We start from the raw sequence: 22,696 nt of genomic DNA, 5'->3' as shown, positions 1-22,696 counted from the left end.
ACTGCAAAAGATGCTAAAAGAACCGGGGGCGGGGGGGGGGGTGGCTCCAGAGACCTTCAAGTCTTCATTCACCTCTACTGAGGAGAAGGGCAGGCACACATAGTGACAGGCATACTAGAGGCCTGGGAACTTCTGTTTCCAGGTAACAGCATGAACTACATTTAATATAGATTATTTGCTTTTATTTAAATTTCTATTCCAATAATTTGGTGTTTAAGTACTAGCAAGAAGGCTGACAGGTATGTCTATTCCTAGGTGCTGTAAGGAATGGATTGGGGCAGAGTATATTCTATAAAATAAATTACTTGTAATGTTAGAAAAATGTTCTGGAACCCAAGCTCCCTAGGTCTGTTGATACATCAAAGAGAAAATAGGTAGGACTGACTCAATGATAAAAAACGAGAAGAGGAGAAGGTGAAAATGACAAGCCAGAGAAAGAACTGGACAAGCTCCGATCATATTTCAGTAAAGAACAAATATTATTATTTCAAGATTGTTATAATTCATCATGGTTTTCTATCTCTGCTAACCCTTCTAATAACTATGTATTTAACAATTTAAAAATTCCTTTAAAAACACCCACATTTCTCAAACAGCTAAGTATATGACCCAGCAATTCTACTCCTGGGTATAATTTCAACTGAATTGAAGACAGGAACTCAGATACTTGCTCACCAATGTTCACTTCAGCATTACTCACTATTCAATAGCCAAAGGGTGGAAACAAACCAGTGTCCAGCAACATGAATGGATAAACAAAATGTGGTATATTCAATATAATGAGTAGTAACTCAGTTATGAAAAGGAATGACATTATGACACATGCTACAACATAGATGAACCTTGAAAACATTATGCTAAATGAAATAAGCCAGACACAAAAGGAGGAATATTGTATGACTCCACTTATATGACATATCAAGAAGAGGCAATTTATAGAGAGGAAGTAGATGAGTGGTTAGCAGAGGCTGGGGTGGGTGAAATGGGGAGTTGTTTAATGGTTATAGAGTTTCTGTTTAGCATGATAATAAAAAGTGTGGGAATAGTACTAGATAACAGTAATGGCTGTGCAACATCATGAATGTAATTAATGGGACTGAATTGTAAACTTAAAAATGGTTAAAAAGACAAATTTGGTGCTATATATATTTTATCACACACACAAAAGATTTTTAAAACCACAAGAGTTTCTGTTTCTTATAGAGGGTGTAGGGCAGCGAATAGTGTGATAATATTTATTGCTTTCAAGGAGGGAAACTCAGATGGCAGAAGAGAACAGGTAGGCCCCCGTCCTCTGACAGTCCCTTAAAGAAACTCTTAGAATAGAGGGGTTCTTCAAGGGCCTGAATAGATGCCGATGACGCTTTAAACTACATTTCCAATCCAACCTCTGACATGAACTTCAACCTACATTTCCAACTATACATGACCACCTCAGACTTAACATGTTTAAAAGAAAGTCCTTAGGAATACAAGATAAAGGTAGAGATTACTTACAATAAATAAAAATAGTAGAAATACATTTGTACTAAAAATTAAACAGACAAGTCACTTCCTAGTGTAATAAAAAATGAGGGGAAAACTGAAAGGTTTGATTATAGATGCAGAGGAAATTAATTGAAAAAACTTTGTACAACTCTATTCTAAAATATTAGAATAGGTGGCTAAAATGTATGATTTTCCTGGAAAATATAATTTTAATTTTGCATTTTCAAAATTAATGCAAGAAGAGGGAAAAAACCCTACAGAAACGAATAATCATTACACATGGAGAAAGTTGCCAGCTAAAGAAAGCCCTAACCCATGTTCCAACCATGAGTTCTTTAAATGCTTCAAGTATTGAGAATGCTTGATCATTCTCAATGCTATTCTGACTGCTCCAAAGCAGTGAGAAAAAGAAAGGCTCCCCGGTTCTTCCCAAAAAGTTAATAGAGCCTGATACCAAAACACAAAAAAGACAGCACAATAAGAAGAAACTGCAGACAAATCTCACATTTTGTATTTTAAATCCAAAAATCATAAATAAATATTAGCAAACAGAACTGAGTTACATGTTAAAACATGCTATACACCATGACCAAATGAGAGTCATGACTGTATGAGGGATACAAGAATTATTCAATGTTATGTGTCATCAAGTAAACAAGCCAAGGGGGGAAAAAACCGAAATCTTGAAAGAAGCTCAGAAGGCACTTGAAAGAAAAATTCAATATCCATTCCCAATAGAAACTTTTAGTTAAAAAAGAAAAAGGACACTTGGTTAACTAGGTCTGAAGCCAACAACCAGCACTGCGCTTGAGGGTTTAATACTGGAAGCATTCCTATTAAAGTCCAGAAGAAGGCAATCACCACTATTATGTAATACAGTTCCTAAAGCAATGGCCAATGAAATGAGGTAATAAATGAGGAGCACAAATTAGAAAGTTAGGGGCAAAATTATTATTTGCAGATAAAATTGTTTTATACCTAGAAAATCAAAGCCACTAGAAAATTATTGGAAATAATAAGAGCATTCATTAAGGTATCCAGTTTAAAGATACACAAAACAACCCCAATAGCTTTCTTATATATCAACAATTACATGTAGGAAATTGCTGGAAAAAATTTCCTTTCAAATTAATACTAAAGAACACAAAATACTCATTGTTTTTTTTCTAATACTCAAGTTTTTTCTAATGTGCAATAATGCTATATATAAACTATTAAACATATTAAGAAGATGTAAGATTCAAAATTCACATTGTGAACAGGTTTGATGAACTAAGACATACATAGACCATACTATAGTCAAAACAGCAAAATGGGGCACAAACAGTCCCCAAAAAAGACCCCACAATTGAGCAAAAATTGAGGCAACAGATTTTTACCTAAATTATTTTAATTAGCACTACATGGGCAAAAAACCAATCCAGTAACCACAAGAAACTAAGGAACTGAAGAAGTGTTGCATTTCCTAACAGTAAATAATTAAAACATTCATTAAAGTCTTGTTCAGCATCAACTATCAATTTCAGTAAGCTTAAACCAGTGGTTCTCCAAGTGTGGTTTGAGATCCTGCCAAAGGCCCACAAGGTCAAGACTCTTTTCATAATAATACTAAGACATTATTTGTCCCTTTCACTCTCATTTTCTCATGTCTGTAAAGTAGAGGTCAGCAAACTAAACTGGCCCACAGGCCAAATCCAGCCATGTCCACTCATTTACATATTCTCTACAGCCAGTTTCAGGCTACAAAAACAGAGTTGAGTAATTGTGACACAGAAGTCTCTGTCTCTGGTGTATCCCACAAAGCTGGAAATATTTACTATGTGGTCCTTTACAGAACACCTTTGCTAACCCCTGCTCTAATGACCAATAGAATGTGTGCTTATGTCTTCTTGTGTTTTCTAGAATTTTCTAAGATTATCAATTTAAAGTACAAACAAGTATATTTTAGAAGTTAATTCCATTTTTCTCCTCAGTATTTTGACTATGGTTTTATCTACTATAAATCATCAACCTCACTAATGCCCAATAAATCATTATTTTAAAATCTGAAGTTTTCCTTAAATGTACACAGAAACACAACTAGAAGTAAGTACACTTATTTTGCAATATTTTAAAGCTTTCTTTGTTTTAATTTTAAATACAGAAATATTGATAGATATAACCTACATACACAAAAGCATTTTGGAGTCTTCAATAATTCTTAAGAACATAGAAGTGTCCTGAGACCAAATAACTTGAGAATCACAGGTTTAAATAAAGTTGTTTGCAGCAGAATACACATTCTTTTCAAGAACACAAGGAATACTCTCCAGGATAAATCACATGCTATGCCACAAAACAAGTCTCAACAAATTTAAGAGCACAGAAATTACATCAAGCATTTTTCCCAACCACAACAGTATGAAACTAGAAGTCAATTACAGAAAGAAAAATGGGAAAAGCACAAACATGTAAAGACTAAACAACATGGGTCAATGGGGAAATCAGAAAATACCTCGAGACAAATGAAAACGGAAACACAAACTCTATGGGATGCAGCAAAAGCAGTTCTAAGAGGGAAGTTTATAGTGATACAGGCCTTCCTCAAGAAACAAGAATAATCTGAAATAAACAACCTAACCTACCGTCTAAAAAGAAGAACAAACAACACCCAAAGTCAGCAGTGGGAAAGAAATAATAAAGATGAGAGGAAATAAAATAGAGACCAAAAAAACAACAGAAAAGATCAATGAAAACAAGAGCTAGTTTTCTGAAAACACAAACAAAATTGATAACCCTCTAGCCAGACCCACCAAGAAGAAATGAGAGAGAACCCAAATAAACAAAATTAGAAATGAAAGAGGAGCAATAACAACCAATACCACAGAGATACAAAAAATCATAAGGAAATACTACAAACAGTTATACACCAACAAATGGGATAACCTAGAAGAAATGGACAAATTTCTAAAAACATACAACCTGCCAAGACTAAATCAAGAACAAACAGACAATTTGAACAGACTGATCACTAGCAGTGAAATTGAATTTGTAATTTAAAAAATTTACAGCCAACACAAGCCCAGGACTGGATGGCTTCATAGGGGAATTCTACCAAACATATGAAGAAGTGCTAATACCTATCGTCCTCAAACTATTCCAAAAATTGAAGAGGACAGAGCACTCCCAAATTCACTCAGTGAGGCCACCATTACCCTGATACCAAAACCAAAGACACCACAAAAAAAAAAAAAAAAATTACAAGCCAATATCTTTGATGAATATAGATGCAAAAATTCTCAACAAAATATTAGCAAACCAAATCCAACAATATATACAAAGGATCATACAGCATAATCAAGTGGGATGTAGTCCAAGGACACAAGGATGGTTCAACATTTGCAAATCAATCAATGTGGTACAGCACATTAACAAAAACAATAAAAATCACATGATCATCTTAATAGACACAGAAAAAGTAGTTGATGAAATTCCATATCCATTCATGATAAAAACTCTCATCAAAGGTGGTAGAGAGGGAACATATATCGACATAATAAAGGCCCTTTATGACAAATTCACAGCTAACATCATACCCAGTGGTGAAAAGCTGACAGCCTTTCCTCTAAAATCAGGAACAAGACAAGTATGCCCACTCTCGCCACTTCTATTTAACACAGTATTGGAAGTCCAGGCCACAGCAATCAGACAAGAAAGAGAAACAAAAGTCATCCAAATTGGAAGGGAAGAAGTAAAACTGTCACTATTTCCAGATGATACTGATACTATATATAGAAAACTCTAATGTCTCAAAACAAAAAACTATTACAACTAATAAATGAATTCAGTAATGTTAGATGATACAAGATTAATATATAGAAATCTGCTGCTTTTCTATATTCGAATAATAAACTATCACAAAGTGAAAGAAAAAAATGCCAATCCCATTCAAAATCTCATCAAAAAGAATAAAATATCTAGGAATAAACTTAAACAAAGAGATTAAAGACCTATACTGTGAAAACTATAAAACACTGATGAAGGAAAGTAGAAGATGATACAAAGAAATGAAAAGATATTCCATGCTCTTGGATTGGAAGAATTAGTATTGTTAAAATGGCCATACTACCCAAAGTAATCTACAGATTTAATGCAATTCCTATTAAAATACCCATGACATTTTTCACAGAACTAAAACAGATAATCCTAAATTGTATATGGAACCGCAGACTTGAAGACCCTGAATTGCCAAAGCAATCTTGAGAAAAAAGAATAAAGCTGAAGGTACCACCCTCGCTGACTTCAGACTATACTACAAATCTACAGTAATCAAAACAGCACGGTACTGGCACAAAAACAGACATATAGATCAATGGAACAGAACAGAGAGCTCAGAAGTAAACCCATGTACCTATGATCAATTAATCTATGATAAAGGAGGCAAGAATATACAATGGATAAAAGACAGTCTCTTTAGTAAGTAGTGCTGGGAACACTGGACAGCCACATGTAAAAGAATGACATGATAACACTTCCTCAAACCATATACAAAAATAAACTCAAAATGGATTAAAGACCTAAAGGTAAGATACAAAACCATAAAACTCCTAGAAGAGAACATAGGCAGAACACATACTGGATATGCTGTAAGAATTAAATAATTAAATATCATGAGGAATAATTATAAAGTACTTAGGGCCTAGCACGCAGTAAATGTTCAATAAGTATCAGTGATTATTATGTGTAAATACATATATGGGTATGCATGTATACAAAAATATATCTAGGTATAGCCTAGATATGGCAAAAGAAGTATTTAGAGGGAATTTTATAGCTTTAAAAATATTTCAAAGGAAACAAGAGAAGTTGAAAAGACATATTCAACTCAAGAAGATGGGGAAAGGGCAAAAAAAAAAAACCCCCAAGTAAGGAATAAATAACTAAGATAAGGGCAAATATCAATGATATACAGAACAACATCATCAACAATAAACAGAAAAATAACACAACCAAAAATCATGTTCCTTGAAAAGATTAATAAGATAGATCTTTGGCAAGCAAGAGTTAAGAAAAAAGAGAGAAGAGTCAAACAATTAAAATACAGAATGAAAAGGGAGGCGATAGTACCGACACAAGGAGTTTTTTTAATAATTAAAGAATATTAACGAGTATTAGGAATATCTATGTGATCGTAAATTCAAATGGATAAATTCCCCTTAAGTTATGCCAAAATTGGCATCAAAAAGAGAGGCTGAACAGACCAATCAGTATAAAAGAGACTGAAAGAGCAAAGATCTCACCTTCTGAAAAACAGCAGGTGCAGAAAATTTTACAATGAGTTCTACCAAATTTTAAGGAACACTTAATTCCTGTTTTTTTTAAATTAATTTTTATTGGAGTATGCTTTACAATGTAATTCCTGTCTTATACAAGCTATTCTGGGAAAATAGTAAACAGTCAGTACAGATGAACTTATTTGCAAAGCAGAAATAGAGACACAGATGTAGAGAACAAACTTATGGATATCAAGGGGAAAGGGGGGTGGTGGGATGAATTGGGAGATTGGGATTGACATATATACACTACTATGTATAAAACAGATAACTAATGAGAACCTACTGTACAGCACAGGGAACTCTACTCAATGCTCTGTGGTGACCTAAATGGGAAGGAAATCTAAAAAAGAGGGGATAAACGTATACGTATAACTGATTCACTTTGCTGTACAGCAGAAACTAACACAACATTGTAAAGCAACTATACTCCAATAAAAATTAAAAAAAAAAACAACTGACCAGGACATTTTATGAAGCTAATATAATCTTGACTGTAAAAACCAGATAATGATAAGAAAATGATAGGTCCATTCAACATGGTACAAAAAAATCCTACACTGTATATTACCTAAGTAAATCCAATATTGTACTTAAAAAATAATAATATATTGGGATTAAGTAGGATTTATCCTAGGAATTCGAGGATGGTTCAATAACAAAAATAGATTTAAAGGAGAGAAACCAAATGATACTCTCAATCAATAAAGAATCAGCTTTATGAAGTTCAGCAAAAGGCAAAACTGTGGAGTTAATAAAAGACTGTACGAGAAAACATCTATGTGACCTAGGAATATGCAAAAAACTAAAAAAAAACCCATAAAGTATATGATTAATTTTATCACAGAAAAATTAAGAATTTTTTGTTCAATGAAAAACACCATAAAGTTAATAGACAAATGACTAAAGGACAGAATGGTAGAAGATATTTGTGATGCCTAAAATGGAAAAGGGATTATTATAGAGAATAGATAAGAATTGCCTGCAAATCAGCAATAGAACAGTAACCATGATGGAACAATGGGCAAACAATATGAAAAGGCAATTTACAGAACTTAATCTCTAGAGTATAAAAAACTAGAAAGCTGAATAATTCTAACTATTGGCAGGAATGAGAAGGTAAAAGAAGCTTCATGGGTGTGGAGAAAAGGGAACCCTCCTACACTGTTGGTGGGAATGTAAATTGGTGCAGCTGCTATGGAAAACAGTACGGAGGTTCCTTAAAAAACTGAAAGAGTTGGGCTTCCCTGGTGGTGCAGTGGTTGAGAGTCTGCCTGCCAGTGCAGGGGATACGGGTTCGAGCCCTGGTCTGGGAGGATCCCACATGCCGCGGAGCAACTAGGCCCGTGAGCCACAATTACTGAGCCTGCGCATCTGGAGCCTGTGCTCCGCAACAAAAGAGGCCGCAATAGTGAGAGGCCAGCGCACCGCGATGAAGAGTGGCCCCCGCTTGCCACAACCAGAGAAAGCCCTCGCACAGAAACGAAGACCCAACACAGCCATAAATAAATAAATAAATTAATTAATTAATTAAAAAAAAAAAAAAAAACTGAAAGAGTTGCCATATGATCCAGCAATCCCATTCCTGAGCATATATCCAGACAAAACTATAATTCAAAAAGATACATACACCTCTATTTTCATAGCAGAACTATTTACAATAGCCAAGACATGGAAGCAACCTAAATGTCCATCGACAGATGAATGGATAAAAAAGATGTGGTATACACACACACATACACACACAATGGAATACTACTCAGACATAAAAAAGAGTGAAATAATGCCATTTGCAGCAACATGATGGACCTAGGGATTATCATACTAAGTGAAGTAAATCAGAAAGAGAAAGACAAATACCATATGATATCATTTATATGTGGAATCTAAAATATGACCTAAATGAACTTCCACGAAACAGACTCACAGACATAAAGAACAGACTTGTGGTTGCCAAGGGGGAGGTGGGGTGGGGGAGGGAAGGATTGGGAGTCTGGGATTAGCAGAAGCAAACTATTTTATACAGAATGGATAAACAACAAGGTCCTGTTGTATTAGCCCAGGGAACTACATTCAATATCCTGCAATAAACCATAATGGACTTCACAGGGAGGAACGGCTGGTCTAGCACAGGATTTGGGTCTTAGACATTGGAGGTCCTGACCATCTGTCTCTACCTGAATCACACGTGATATGAATGCATTAGCCACTCAGTCTAAAAAACAGGGAAGGGATGTCCCGGAGGTTTAAGTTGCAGTTGGGCGGGGACGCGGATATGGAAGAGCGGGCGTTCCCCAACCCCTTCCCGGACTACGAGGCCGCCGCAGCACGGCCGAGGAGCCGCCATGTGCTCGCCCCCAGCTCACTCGCGACGAGCTCGGCCTCCCCTTCCACAGCGATGGGAAGATTATTAATAATTTCACAAGGCGGACCCAGACCAAAATTAAAGATCTTCTACAGCAAATGGAAGAAGGGCTGAAGACAGTGGATCCACATGATTGCTCTGCTTATACTGGTTGGACAGGCATAGCCCTTTTGTACCTGCAGTTGTACCGGGTCACATGTGACCAGACCTATCTGCTCAGATCCCCGGATTACGTAAAGAGAACACTTCGGAATCTGAATGGCCGGAGGGTCACTTTCCTCTGTGGAGATGCTGGGCCCTTGGCCGTCGGAGCTGTGGTATATCATAAACTCAAATGTGACTGCGAGTCCCAGGAATGCATCACAAAACTTTTGCCAACTCCAGAGAGCCATCGTCTGCCGAGATTCAGACCTTCCCAACGAGCTGCTTCAGGGCCGGGCAGGCTATCTGTATGCCTTACTCTACGTGAGCACGGAGATGGGGCTAGGCGCCGTGTGTGGGTCAGCTGTCAAAGAGGTAGTCGATGCTATCATTGAATCGGGCAAGGCTTTGTCAAGGGAAGAAAAGAAGGCCGAGCGCTGTCCCCTGTTGTATCAGTGGCACAGGAAGCAGTATGTTGGAGCAGCCCATGGCATGGCCGGAATCTACTACATGTTAATGCAGCCAGCAGCAAAAGTGGACCAAGAAACCTTGACAGAAATGGTGAAACCTAGTATTGACTATATGCGCCACAAAAGATTCCGATCTGGGAATTATCCGTCATCCCTAAGCAATGAGACAGACCGACTGGTGCACTGGTGTCACGGGGCCCCCGGTGTCATCCACATGCCCATGCAGGCGTACAAGGTTTTTAAGGAGGAGAAGTACTTGAAGGACGCCATGGAGCGCAGCGATGTGATTTGGCGGCGAGGTGTGCTGCGGAAGGGCTATGGGATCTGCCATGGGCCCGCTGGGAACGGCTACTCTTTCCTTTCCCTTTACCACCTCACGTGGGATAAAAAGTACCTCTACCGCGCTTGCAAGTTTGCAGAATGGTGCCTAGAATATGGAACACATGGTTGCCGCATTCCTGACAGACCCTATTCTCTCTTTGACAGCCCCTAGCATTGTGGATCACATTGGTTGATTTTCAAATATTAAGCCAACCTTGCATCTCTGGAATAGGCCTTACTTGGCCATGGTGTACAATTCTTTTTATGTATTGCAGAATTATATTTGCTAGTGTGTTGTTGATGCTTTCTGCGTCTGTGTTCATGGGGGATGTTGGCCTGTAGCTTTCCTTTCTTATACTGTGTTTGTCTGGTTTTGCTATCTGGGTAATACTGGCCTAATAAACTGTATTGAGAAGTAAAAAAAAAAAAAAAAAAAAAAAGACAGGGAAGGGCTTCCCTGGTGGCGCAGTGGTTTAGAATCCGCCTGCCAATGCAGGGGACACGGGTTCGAACCCTGGTCCAGGAAGATCCCACATGCCACGGAGCAACTAAGCCCGTGAGCCACAACTACTGAGCCTGCCCTCTAGAGCCTACAAGCCATGACTATTGAGCCCACATGCCACAACTACTGAAGCCTGCACGCTTAGAGCCTGTGCTCCGCAACGAGAAGCCCGCGCACCGCAACAAAGAGCAGCCCCCGCTCGCCACAACTAGAGAAAGCCCGCGTGCAGCAATGAAGACCCAACGCAGCTAAAAATAAATAAATAAATTTATAAAAATAAATAAATAAATAAAAGACAGGGAAGCAAAAATTCCCACTGTATCCTTCTAACATAGGTCTGGACAAGGCTTTACTCTTTTTTTTAAACAAATACTTTAAAACACTAGCACAAAACATTGTCCAAAAATTGTGGTTGATGGGAAACTGCCTTATATTTAATTTTTAATATAATTTCTGAAGCAAACATAACTGTCTTCTAATTACATTAATCATCATTATACACAGCGGAGAGCTAGGAAACAAAAAGATAAGAAAGATTTGATCTCAGAATCTGGAAACACTAGCAGAAAGGAAATGAAAAAAATTAGCTCTGAGAAAGAAGGGTTTCTAGACAGTCAGGAGTAAGGGCTCTTGGCATTTCAGTAACCCCAAAGTATCACAGGAGAATAATCACATGGATCTGCTTTTCTCAGCCAAAGGGAAATACGGTTACTTTTTATCCAAGGAAAGAGAGCTTAAACCTAGGCAATGAATAGGCCTGTCACTGGAAGGAGATGAATTTTAAGTGTGAAAAAAGGGCTCTTCCTGACTCCTAAGGTTGACTTGGGCAGGCCCCAGGAGGCGCAGTAATAGATCGATTCAAACCTCGGAAGGGAACAAGGATTCCATGTGGATTCTCCCTTCAAAAAAGAGTTGAAGGTGACCAGAGACAAAAGAGAGAACTGAGAGGGTCACCGACTCTACATTCAAACCCATGTTCAGTCATCAGGGTACTGGCAGAAGCTTGTCTCCAGACCAGAAAGCTGAACAAGATCTCTGACAGACCCTACTAAGGTAGAGAACAGGAAAAGTACATCACAACCTGATTAAGTCACCATCGCCAAGACTCAGAGGCCAAAACTGTTCTTAAAGTTCCCAAAGATGTATGATAAAGAGCTACTGTACCAATTAGTCATGATGTTTTTTATCCTTTGGAGTTTGCTAACCAGGCAATCGTTACTCAAATACTTGATACCAAAGAATATTTATTTGGGTTGTCCCCAGTCTTGACACAGATGGCCGTTTTCTATGCTGACAATAATGCCATTGCCTGGGAAGTGGTAAAAGCTCAGCCTCGGGAGGCTGTGGGACTGCACCTACAAAAGGGGCCCAGGTCTTTGGCCTATTCTCTCAAGGGCTGAGGATGATCCAGATCCATGTTGTCTTCCTAGAAGAAACTATTGTGTAGGTCTGAGATGCCCAGAGAAACTTTTCTCTGAATGCAATGATAGGCACTTGCTGCATACAGCTGGGGTTACCTGCTCAATTACCAAAGAAATTGGTAGTTATGGTAAAGATATGAATGTTTCCCGGGCAAAAAGGGATATACTAAGTATACACATGTAATATGTCATGTTTGCTTTGGGTAAAAAAAACATGATATTCAAACAAAAAGCACTCTTTTGCACACAGGTGTGAACTAGGATTAATAATCCATTTGCAATTACAACACAAAGCAAAGAACCTTTCTAGAAGTCTTAGGAAAAGTTTATGATGTTCTTAAGGTTATGGTTTGTTTCAATAACAAATTTCAAACCCTTAAATGGTACAAAAAGAACTAACATCCTAACTGTAACCAGATTTTATATTATCCAGAGAAGAGAAGCTGGTTGAAATATCCTTAAAAACACCATGATTTTTAAAAGAGCAAATTGCAATTTTCCTAAATATCAAGAGGGCAAGAAATGAGAAACAGCCATGTGGTTTCAAAACTCTCTATTTAGAGGCTAGCAGGAAAGAGAAATTGGTACCAGATACTGAGGGAAGGATTAAGGCTGTTCCCTCAGTCAGGGCCAGTAAGGAAGCAATATAAATAACAGTAGGATACGAATACCGTAAAAACAGTAAGGAAAAAAACTGCATACGGTGGACTTGTAAAGCACTCAATGACACTTACTTGCAACAGAGATGGAGGAAAATTACAATAGAGGACAAATCAAGAGTATGTCTGAAAGGTCATGAAGAACCTAGTGGCAAGACGGGAATAAAGACACAGACCTACTAGAGAATGGACTTGAGGATATGGGGAGGGGGAAGGGTAAGATGTGACAAAGAGAGAGAGTGGCATGGACATATATACACTACCAAACGTAAAATAGATAGCTAGTGGGAAGCAACCGCATAGCACAGGGAGATCAGCTCTGTGCTTTGTGACCACCTAGAGGTGTGGGATAGGGAGGGCAGGAGGGAGGGGGATGCAAGAGGGAAGAGATATGGGAACATATGTATATGTATAACTGATTCACTTTGTTATAAAGCAGAAACTAACACACCATTGTAAAGCAATTATACTCCAATAAAGATGTTAAAAAAAAAAAAAAAGTATGTCTGGCATCAGAATTTCCCAAACAAAGGATAAAGTGAATTATTAATATCCACCCCGGGCATCAATTCTGCCATCACTTCCATCCATCAATATTTCCTTGCCCTTGTATTGGTACCAATCACTAATGAGAAAATGAAGCATCTCATCCCTTCAACTTGGAACCTAGAGGAAAAGAGGCTGCTGAGGTCTTCCAAGTTCAATCACCTGAGCTAGGTTTCCACAAAGTAGTTTTGGGCCAAATACCCAGTAAGTTTTAAAGTACTCCTTCCCCTGGCTTTGTCCTTCAAGTATCTCTCTCCCTTGGTGACCTTGCAGATGAGGATTTGGCTATTTAGGGTCCTGGTTATTAAACTGTTTTTAAAGGAAGAAAGAAGAAACATCAGAAGAAGGAATTTTCAAGGAATAACATCCAAATGCAATTGGCTGGGCCCTGAACAGTGGAACCACTAGTTATCTAAGCAGGCCACAAAAACAAAAGAAACCTGGGTGCCCTCACGTCAGCACCCCTGGTGGGGCAGTGAGGAAGCAGTAGCCTCTTCATTCAGACAGAATTTCAAAGTCGGGAAGTCCTTCTGAATGAGTAGTACTTGGCACCAGAAAGCGACACATGCTTTTAGAAAGTGCTCGCTGCCCGAGATCACTGCCTCATCAGCAGTGAAGACACAGGGTGATCCTTATGCAGTCACTTCCTGAAATCACCTCCAGCTTTCTGGAGATGATAAGATGTCAGAGAACGGTGCTCACCAGTCCCTATCACAGGGTGTCTGCTGCATATCCTCCTTTAGTAATCTTCTGGCATTTCTTCTAGCCTTTCGTGGGGACTGTGCCAGAAACTTCTTCCTGATAAAAAAACCCTCATAGGGGCTTCCCTGGTGGCGCAGTGGTTGAGAGTCTGCCTGCCAGTGCGGGGGACACGGGTTCGAGCCCTGGTCTGGGAGGATCCCACATGCCGCGGAGCAACTAGGCCCGTGAGCCACAACTACTGAGCCTGCGCGTCTGGAGCCTGTGCTCCGCAACAAGAGAGGCCGCGACAGTGAGAGGCCCGCGCACCGCGATGAAGAGTGGTCCCCGCTTGCCGCAACTAGAGAAAGCCCTTGCACAGAAACGAAGACCCAACACAGCCAAAAATAAATAAATAAATAAATAAAATAAAAATAAAAGAATTCCTTTAAAAAAAAAAAAAAAAACCCTCATAATCTAGTTGGCCTAACCAGGTCAATATTTTCCATTTCATAACATACATAAAAATCAATCTGGCTAGAAAACATATTCTCTGCACTTAAAACCTCCTAGAAATCTACACATTGAAATATTCCAATTTTCATTGCTACTTTCCCTTAAGTTTCCCAGAGTGCAGTCAGGTAGGGCCCTTGGTCACAGCTCTTCACCTGTGTGTTTGCAATTGCTTTTTTCAGTATCCAGGGGACCCATGGCTTAAATTTTGATCAGAGAAAATAAGACTGGCTTTTTTAAAAGCTTACAATCAAAACACTTTGTAAAGATAATCTACTTATCAAATTTAAGGTGATCTATTCACCACTAAGGACAAAATGTACCGAGTTAAAATTAAAGCAAAATCCAGGGTAAAACAAAGTGCTTTTTTTGTAAGGATTTTAGTTTGGTTTAATTATGTTCATATCAACCACAGGGTGGCATTGGGCTCATCACAGGAAATTTCAAGGTTAGCTATCAACACAATGCAAAACCCATTAGGAAATGACAACAGCAACCACTGACCACACAAATCACCAGCAGCGTTTCTGTCCCCTCCTCACAAACAGCAGCTGGAAGCCTGTCAAAGATCCCCCTTTCCTAAAAGCTGCCACAGGTTAGAAATTGGAAAGATACCAACGGTATTGTGTGATTAATTCTGCAGCACAGAGAGAATTCCAATACTTAAAACAATCTACTAAAATAAAACGGCGGAGAGCAGTCCGGTACTCACCTTTTTCATGAACACAAACTGAGAGCTTCTTAACACCATCAATCAGAGCATTCTGCGTGTTGCCATGTCCATCTTCTGAGTCGCTGTCATCAAACTGAGCCTCTATAATGACATCAGGACTGTCATTATAGCCTTTCAGGGACTGTTGCAGGAGATGGCTTCCACAGAGCTCCTCAGGGAGATCTGATTCATAGGCACCTTCTGTTTCTTTATCATTGCTCTCCGGTTTAATTACCTGAAGAAAAGAGAAAAGTTCTGCTAAATCACTGGAGGGAAAAATGGGAAAGTGCAGATTTTTCTTTTTTCATTTTTCTTTCCTAAGGAAAAAACTGCACATTCAGAAGCACTGGACACTCACCATGTAGTTTGAAAAAGAATCTTTATTTTCCAGATGCACAGATTACTTTACGATCAATCCAGCTCTTCAAGATGCCCAAGATTAATGCTATATCCACTTCTCATTTTTCTGATGTATATTTTCATCCTCTCTCCCACAAAGGCCCTGAATACCAGAAGTACCACACTGCTTCACAAAAGGTCCATCACATGGGACCAACTAGTATGCTGGGAAATGATAAAAGAACTCAACATAGTTTGTCACTGTGTTCCCAAATGAAACCACAACAATGTAAGATGAAACAGAAAAAAAATTAAGTGTGAACAAGAGTTTATAAAACGTTCCCATAAAAAATATAAACCCTTAATTCTCCATTTTGAGGCCTGAGATCAGTATAGAAAGCACACAACTGATAGACATTTACACTAGAAATAAGAATGAGCATTACACAATATATCAAAAATTTTCAATTTAACAAAAATGAAGCAAATAGGAGAAAAGAATCCACTACTAATCCATTCAATGAGTTAGTCACATGACACTCATATGACAGTACCCTTTGATTTCTATGGGCACAATATTAACATACACCAGTGTTATTTAGTCACTGAAAAAAAAAAAGGTGACCCTATATGTAAATCTGCCCATCTACATTAGCAAAAAAGACAGCAGATTTTGTAGGTTCTAGATGTTACTTAGAACACCATATCCTTCTAATAATCTATTTCTGGATGAGAAATCTATGTGCAATTTAAACATATAATCAAGATGTGATCATACATACGTGTGTGTGTATATGAATTTGATCACTATTGGTAGCACATTCGTTTCATTCTTTCAAACAAATGCTGGAAGGCCAACCTTATGCCACGCACCCTCATGAGGCCTACATTCTAGTGGGGAGACAGATGGTGAACAATTTACTCATTCGACAAATCGTACGGAGTAACTTTCATGGTGCAAGGCACTGCTCCAGGTGGCAAGGAAGCAGCGGTGTACACAATCAAAAGTCTAATAGTGATAAGTGCTAGTGAAAAAAAAAATATAATATGAAAATGCTGGTTATTGGAAACTGAGGCTAGTTTACCAGTAGGGTGGTTAGGGAGGATGCCTCCTGGAAGAAGCGACATTAGAGCAGAGACCTGCATGGAGTGAGCTTCTAGCAGTTTCTCTATGTGCTCATAATTGAGAAGTCTAATATTTTTCTGAGTTTAACTCTGAGGTTTCAAATTAGATGCCTGCTTTCAACAAACCAGATTAATGTTCAAATTAGATCACACAAAGATCATGCTTAATGAAAGATTTTCATTTTATACAATGCACAAAAAGTTATTAAAAGAAATCTTTCTCCAAACATTATAATGTCATAGATTCCAATTAACATAACTGTCCCCAATGAATATTATAATATCCACCCAGAAAATCAAAGGAAAATATTAGAGATATTCACACAATCAGAATATAGACTCTAAAAATATATTCCCAAAGTTTTAAAATATCTGACTTCATGAAAATGTGATAACAGAAATCTGACTCTTGTCAGACTCACTGATTTATTCATTTGTTCATTCATTAATTTGTTCATTATTTCCACATTTGTTCATTATGTCCAAACAAACAAGGCTCCTTTTCTTTAACAGTTAAAAACAAAGTTCAAGTGGCTAAGCCAGAAATCTCTAAAAAGATTCCCCTTAGGCCTCTTCCTGCATGAGAACATAAGAGTGAAGCAACAGCTAAGTTTTAAATTAATATACAATTACAAAACCAGCTCTCCTGCACTTCTGCCTTGAAACACGAATCCTGGTTTCATACCTGACCCAAAATATATCATTCAAAAAACAGAGAATTCACTGACAAATTAGAGAAGAAAAAGAAATCTGACATCACTCAAATCAGCAAATCCATTCAATTTCCTTAAATGTGCCGAGCAAATTCAATAACATTTAGGAAGATCTGCCCCTGACCATCCTCAAAGAATTAACACAACCTTGGGCATTGTCAGAACAGCCCAAAGCACAGGCAGGAGGTACGTGTGCATACCCTATGTCTAAAGCACGGTGGCTACAACACAATCACTGGTCTACTGTTCTTTTTTACGTGTCATCCCATACAAACTTTATCTCAGAAAGAAGAGAGCTGGGGGCAAGGGTGAACGAAAACAACTGACATGCTACAGTTAGAATACAAGGTAAAATGTAGTCTTCTGGAAAGATGTTAAACAAAGGTTCCAGGCCTTTACTTTCTATTATGTATTTATTTCTTCTGCTAATGGTTTCAGAAAGGATTTGGTTCCCACAGACCAAGGAGAAAATATTAGAGGGTAACCAGAATTTTGACTTTATAAAATTTGAAGGCCCAACTATCCCACAGTGAAAGGTAGTCTTTGTATGTATGTATACGTGTGTGAGTAAAATATAAAGAGAATTCTGTGATCACCATGATTCTGCCTACCTACATATTAAGAATTATGCTTTGGCTTACACATACAAAGTTCAAGGAAAAGTCAATGGGAAAAAGAGCACAGTGGAAAGCAATGACCAGAGTACAGCAAGCTTAACGGTACAGCACATTTCAAAACCAACCCAGTTCTGATTTTATGATAATCTCCATGGTTTTGATTAGCTATACTCAAGAATTAGTGTTTTAGGCACTAAATTCACTTTTGAGTTACTGAAGCAGAGAATGCTGTATGGTAGCAGGGTTAAATGTATAAATCAAGTCATTCAAAACTGTATAATTAAAATATAAATTAATACATTGCATTTTGAAAGTATTTTCATTCTATTTTTGTTATCGCAGTACAAACAAGAATAAAATAAATGTTACGGGGAAAAAAGATCACCTTAAAGTCATAGGATACAAAAGGCACTCTAAAACCGTTCCATATCACATACTGGTTAAGAATGAGGGTTGTGGAACTCCTTCGAGAAATGGCTAATTCAAGTCTAGAAAAGGAAACAAACAAGATGAACCTGGGGACTTCCCTGGTGGCACAGTGGTTAAGAATCCGCCTGCCAATGCAGGGGGCACAGTTTCGATCCCTGGTCCGGGAAGATCCCACATGTCGAGGAGCAACTAAGCCCATGCACCACAGCCGCTGAAGCCCGCGCACCTCGAGCCCGTGCTCCACAACAAGAGAAGCCACAGCAATGAGAAGCCCACGCACCACAACAAAGAGTAGCCCCCGCTCGCCACAACTAGATGCAGCCACAAAAAAAAAAAAAAAGAACCTGGAAGATCTTGTCATATGGGAAAAACAAGGAAGCTATCACAGGCTACTAGAGTCTCATCTAAAGGACTCAGGAATCATCATGAAAGGGCTCTCTCTGGTCAACCTCAGAAAATTCTAAACATTTATCCTACCTGTCCTATATAAAATGTACCTCAGGTTAGCCAAACAGTTGATGAGGTAATTCTTCTTTATAGAAGAGTTTCAGCTAACTAAGAAGGAAGGACTTAAAGACTTTCATTATCACCATTCTGATATCCCTGCTGAAATGACAGATGCAGAAGATGATCATCGATGGTTGCTAAATGCTGATGGGGATGGAGTTTTATAATAGATGGACCAGAGCAGCAATACCTGAACCCACTGATTAATACAAATATCATATAAAGAGAAAGAACCAAAGTACTTCCTGATGTACTATAATTAGGAAGTAAATACTATACTGATGTATGTACTATAATTAGGAAGTAAATACCACCATCTGTGAAGTATTTTCCCCTAACTTGAACTTAAATCTGACCTAATATAGGTAACAGAGGAAGATGTTAAACACCACTAGGGAGAGGATCCATTTACACTCACTCCCTAGATGATTTCATCCAGTCTCATGGCTTTAAATCTCTCTATATGCTATTAACTCCAAAAATTAAATGCCTCGCCTCAACCCTTCCCCCAAATTCCAGACTCATATCCAATTGCCTACTTGACATCTTCATTTGGATGTCAGCTGGCGCCTCAAACAGGAGAACCCTTGGTCCCCACCAGAACCCATTCCTCTTCCAGCACTGCCTCTCTCGGCAGATGGCACCGAACTGGGGCATCACCCTTGACTCTCTCCCTCTCACACCCCACATCCAATCTATCAAGAGAGCCTTGGGCTTCCCTGGTGGCGCAGTGGTTGAGAGTCTGCCTGCTAATGCAGGGGACGCGGGTTCGAGCCCTGGTCTGGGAGGATCCCACATGCCGCGGAGCGGCTGGGCCCGTGAGCCACAGCTGCTGAGCCTGCGCGTCTGGAGCCTGTGCCCCGCAACGGGAGGGGCCGCGATAGTGAAAGGCCCGCGCACCGCGATGAAGAGCGGTCCCCGCACCGCAATGAGGAGTGGCCCCCGCTTGCCGCAACTGGAGAAAGCCCTCGCACGAACCGAAGACCCAACACAGCCAAAATAAATAAATAAATAAATAAATAAAGTAGGGGGGAAAAAATTAAAAAAAAAAAATACTACACAGTATACCATTAATGACAGGTATTTCCAAATTATTAAAAAAAAAAAAAAAGAGAGAGCCTGCCTGTAAAATATATCTTCTTGCCATTTCCACTGTTACTATAAAAATCCAAGCAACCTTTATCTCCTTGGAGAACTACTGTAATAACTGGTCTCCTGACTTCTATTTTGGACCAAAGGAACTAGAGTGATCTTTTTTTTTTTTGGCTGCATTGGGTCTTCGTTGCTGCGCACAGACTTTCTCTAGTTGCGGCGAGCGGGGGCTGCTCTTCATTGCGGTGCGTGGGCTCCTCATTGAGGCAGCTTCTCTTGTTGCAGAGCACAGGTTCTAGGCGTGCAGGCTTCAGTAGTTGTGGTTTGTGGGCTCTAGAGCGCAGCCTCAGTAGTTATGGCACACGGGCTTAGGCACTCCACAGCATGTGGGATCTTCCCAGACCAGAGCTCAAACCCGTGTCCACTGCATTGGCAGGCAGATTCTTAACCACTGCGCCACCAGGGAAGCCTTAGAGTGATCTTTTTAAAACAAATCAGATCATGTCATTCTTGCAATAGCTTCCCAACATCCTTCCATCACCATGCCACAAGGTCTTGTCAAATCTGGCCCATATCTATTTTTGCATTCTCATTTTCTACAACTTCTTCCTCTGCAAATTACACTCCAATCCTAGAGATCTTCTTGCTATTCCTAGAATACTAAAATCTTCCATCTTGAGATTTTTACATTTGCTGTTCCCTCTATCTGGAAAACTCTTTGCCCAGCTATTCACAGGGATTGCTCTCTTCATTTTGTTTAGGTCTCTGCTCAAATATCCTCCTCTCAGAGAGGCATTCCCTGATCACATTAACTAAAACAGCCCCACCTCGCTGTTATGACTCTATCTTCTTACCCTGTTTTATTTCTCATCACTGCACTTATCACTACCTGACAATATATTATATACTTACCTGACAATATATTATATACTTTCTGTCTCCCAACTAGGATGTGGGTTTCATAAGCACAGAGGCTATTTTATTCACTGCTATATTCTAAGAGTTAGGAATAGCATTTAGTAGTCACTCAAATATATGTTGAATGAATGAACAGCAATTAAGTAGGAAATGACCTGTTCAGAGTCTATCTTCCCTGAAAAATACAAACTACATGAAGTCACATTATACACTCAAGTCTCATCTGAATGAATAAAGAACCAGAGATGGCATACTGCACCTAACATTTCCACACATCTAAAATCTACCCATCTCTCAAGACCTTGTCCAAATGCCTTGGATTTTCTATAACCCAGAATCCACCACATAGTCTTCTCAGCTCCTCCTCATGCCCTGCTACCTGCCCCAGACCAGAGTAATTTCTTCCTTTTCTTAAGTCCCAAAGCAATTTATACATACCTCTTCTACGGCACTTCTCATTTTTTTCACTTCGCTAGAGTTATCTATGTATGTGATTTACCTCATCTGTTAAGACTGTTTGCTCACCAATAATATCTTATATATCTCCGTATATTCTATGGCAACTTGCATAATGAATCTAGGTGCTCAATATTTGATGAATAAACATTATTTGATGGATAAAAGGGTAGAAAAATGAAAAAAGGAATATAAAAGACTATCAGGATGCAAGAGAGTTTTCAGAACAGTTTCCAGACACACGAATATGTGGATTAGAAAGTAGAAGCCCAATTTTCCCTAGATCTGTAAAGTAAGAGGCCTTCTTCTGTGGGACTGACCTTGAAAAAGTTGAAAAGTCTAGCTCAGTGGTTCTCAGTTTTGAAGTTTAGCAGATCCTGCTGAGAATCAGATGAAAGCTATAACTCCTTCCTCCACAGAAAACTGCACAACTACAAGTAGACAGAAAGTACTCTATAAGAATTTAAGAGTAAGGGGAGTAAAAAGTCTGGTGCTGGTGGCTACCAGTTCAGGTTGATCAGTATTTTGGAGAGCTCTGGGCTCGGAGTGAAAGGAGTGAGGCCTCAGGAAAATGGATATGTTACTGACCTGGTTAACTGAGGACTTTAAAACTTCCTCTGGTTTCCTCCACAGACCTGAGAGAGAGAGGCAGCTGACTGCACTTATTATTCTGAGTGCACGCTGCAACTGGGATTATTTCTCCCTTGGAGATTTAGTCTAGTCTCTGGAGGACAGGATAGAAACAGATTAGTGAGGGAACCAAATCGCTGGGTCATACAGAACTTTTTCACTCTCAAGTCTTGTTCCATGAACGGGATAGGATGAGCACCACATAACCCTGTTAATAAAAATAAACAGTGAGGGCTTCCCTGGTGGCACAGTGGTTGAGAATCTGCTTGTTAATGCAGGGGACACGGGTTCGAGCCCTGGTCTGGGAAGATCCCACATGCCGCAGAGAAACTAGGCCCGTGAGCCACAACTACTGAGCCTGCACGTCTGGAGCCTGTGCTCCGCAACGGGAAAGGCCGCGATAGTGAGAGGCCCGTGCACCGCAATGAAGAGTGGCCCCCGCTTGCCGCAACTAGAGAAAGCCCTCGCACAGAAACGAAGACCCAACACAGCCAAAAATTAATAAATTAATTAATTAATTAAATGCAACTGTGAAAAAAAAGCATTAAAAAAATAAAATAAACAGTGAAAATACAAATGCACACACACACACACACACACACACAGAAATGTTTGTCAGATATACCCTGAAGTTAGTTTTACCATGGATACATCTGTAATCTACCTATTGTCTCCTTTTGGAAGGTGAAATTGGGCGACAGAGTGGTTTGGCAGTGTAATGAAGGAAAAAGGTGATCCCCTT

The 22,696-nt window shown here is 39.1% G+C and overlaps 1 protein-coding gene across 5 annotated transcripts in view; it reads right to left on the bottom strand.

The window, feature by feature from the left end:
• DIS3L2 (DIS3 like 3'-5' exoribonuclease 2) overlaps positions 1–22,696 on the bottom strand; it is a 386,722-nt gene that overhangs the window by 235,110 nt on the left and 128,916 nt on the right. For all 5 annotated transcript variants that reach the window (XR_009009011.1, XM_007184723.2, XM_007184727.3 and 2 more), the window contains one exon: positions 15,129–15,363. Coding sequence is in view for 4 of the 5 variants with exons in the window: in XM_007184723.2 (XP_007184785.1) it covers positions 15,129–15,363 (235 nt within the window). In the remaining variant the exon portion in view is untranslated. The remainder of the gene's footprint in view (positions 1–15,128; positions 15,364–22,696) is intronic.

Source organism: Balaenoptera acutorostrata, chromosome 8, assembly GCF_949987535.1.
Source record: "Balaenoptera acutorostrata chromosome 8, mBalAcu1.1, whole genome shotgun sequence".
Lineage (NCBI taxonomy): Eukaryota > Metazoa > Chordata > Mammalia > Artiodactyla > Balaenopteridae > Balaenoptera > Balaenoptera acutorostrata.
This window is presented reverse-complemented; position numbering and strand designations above follow the sequence as displayed.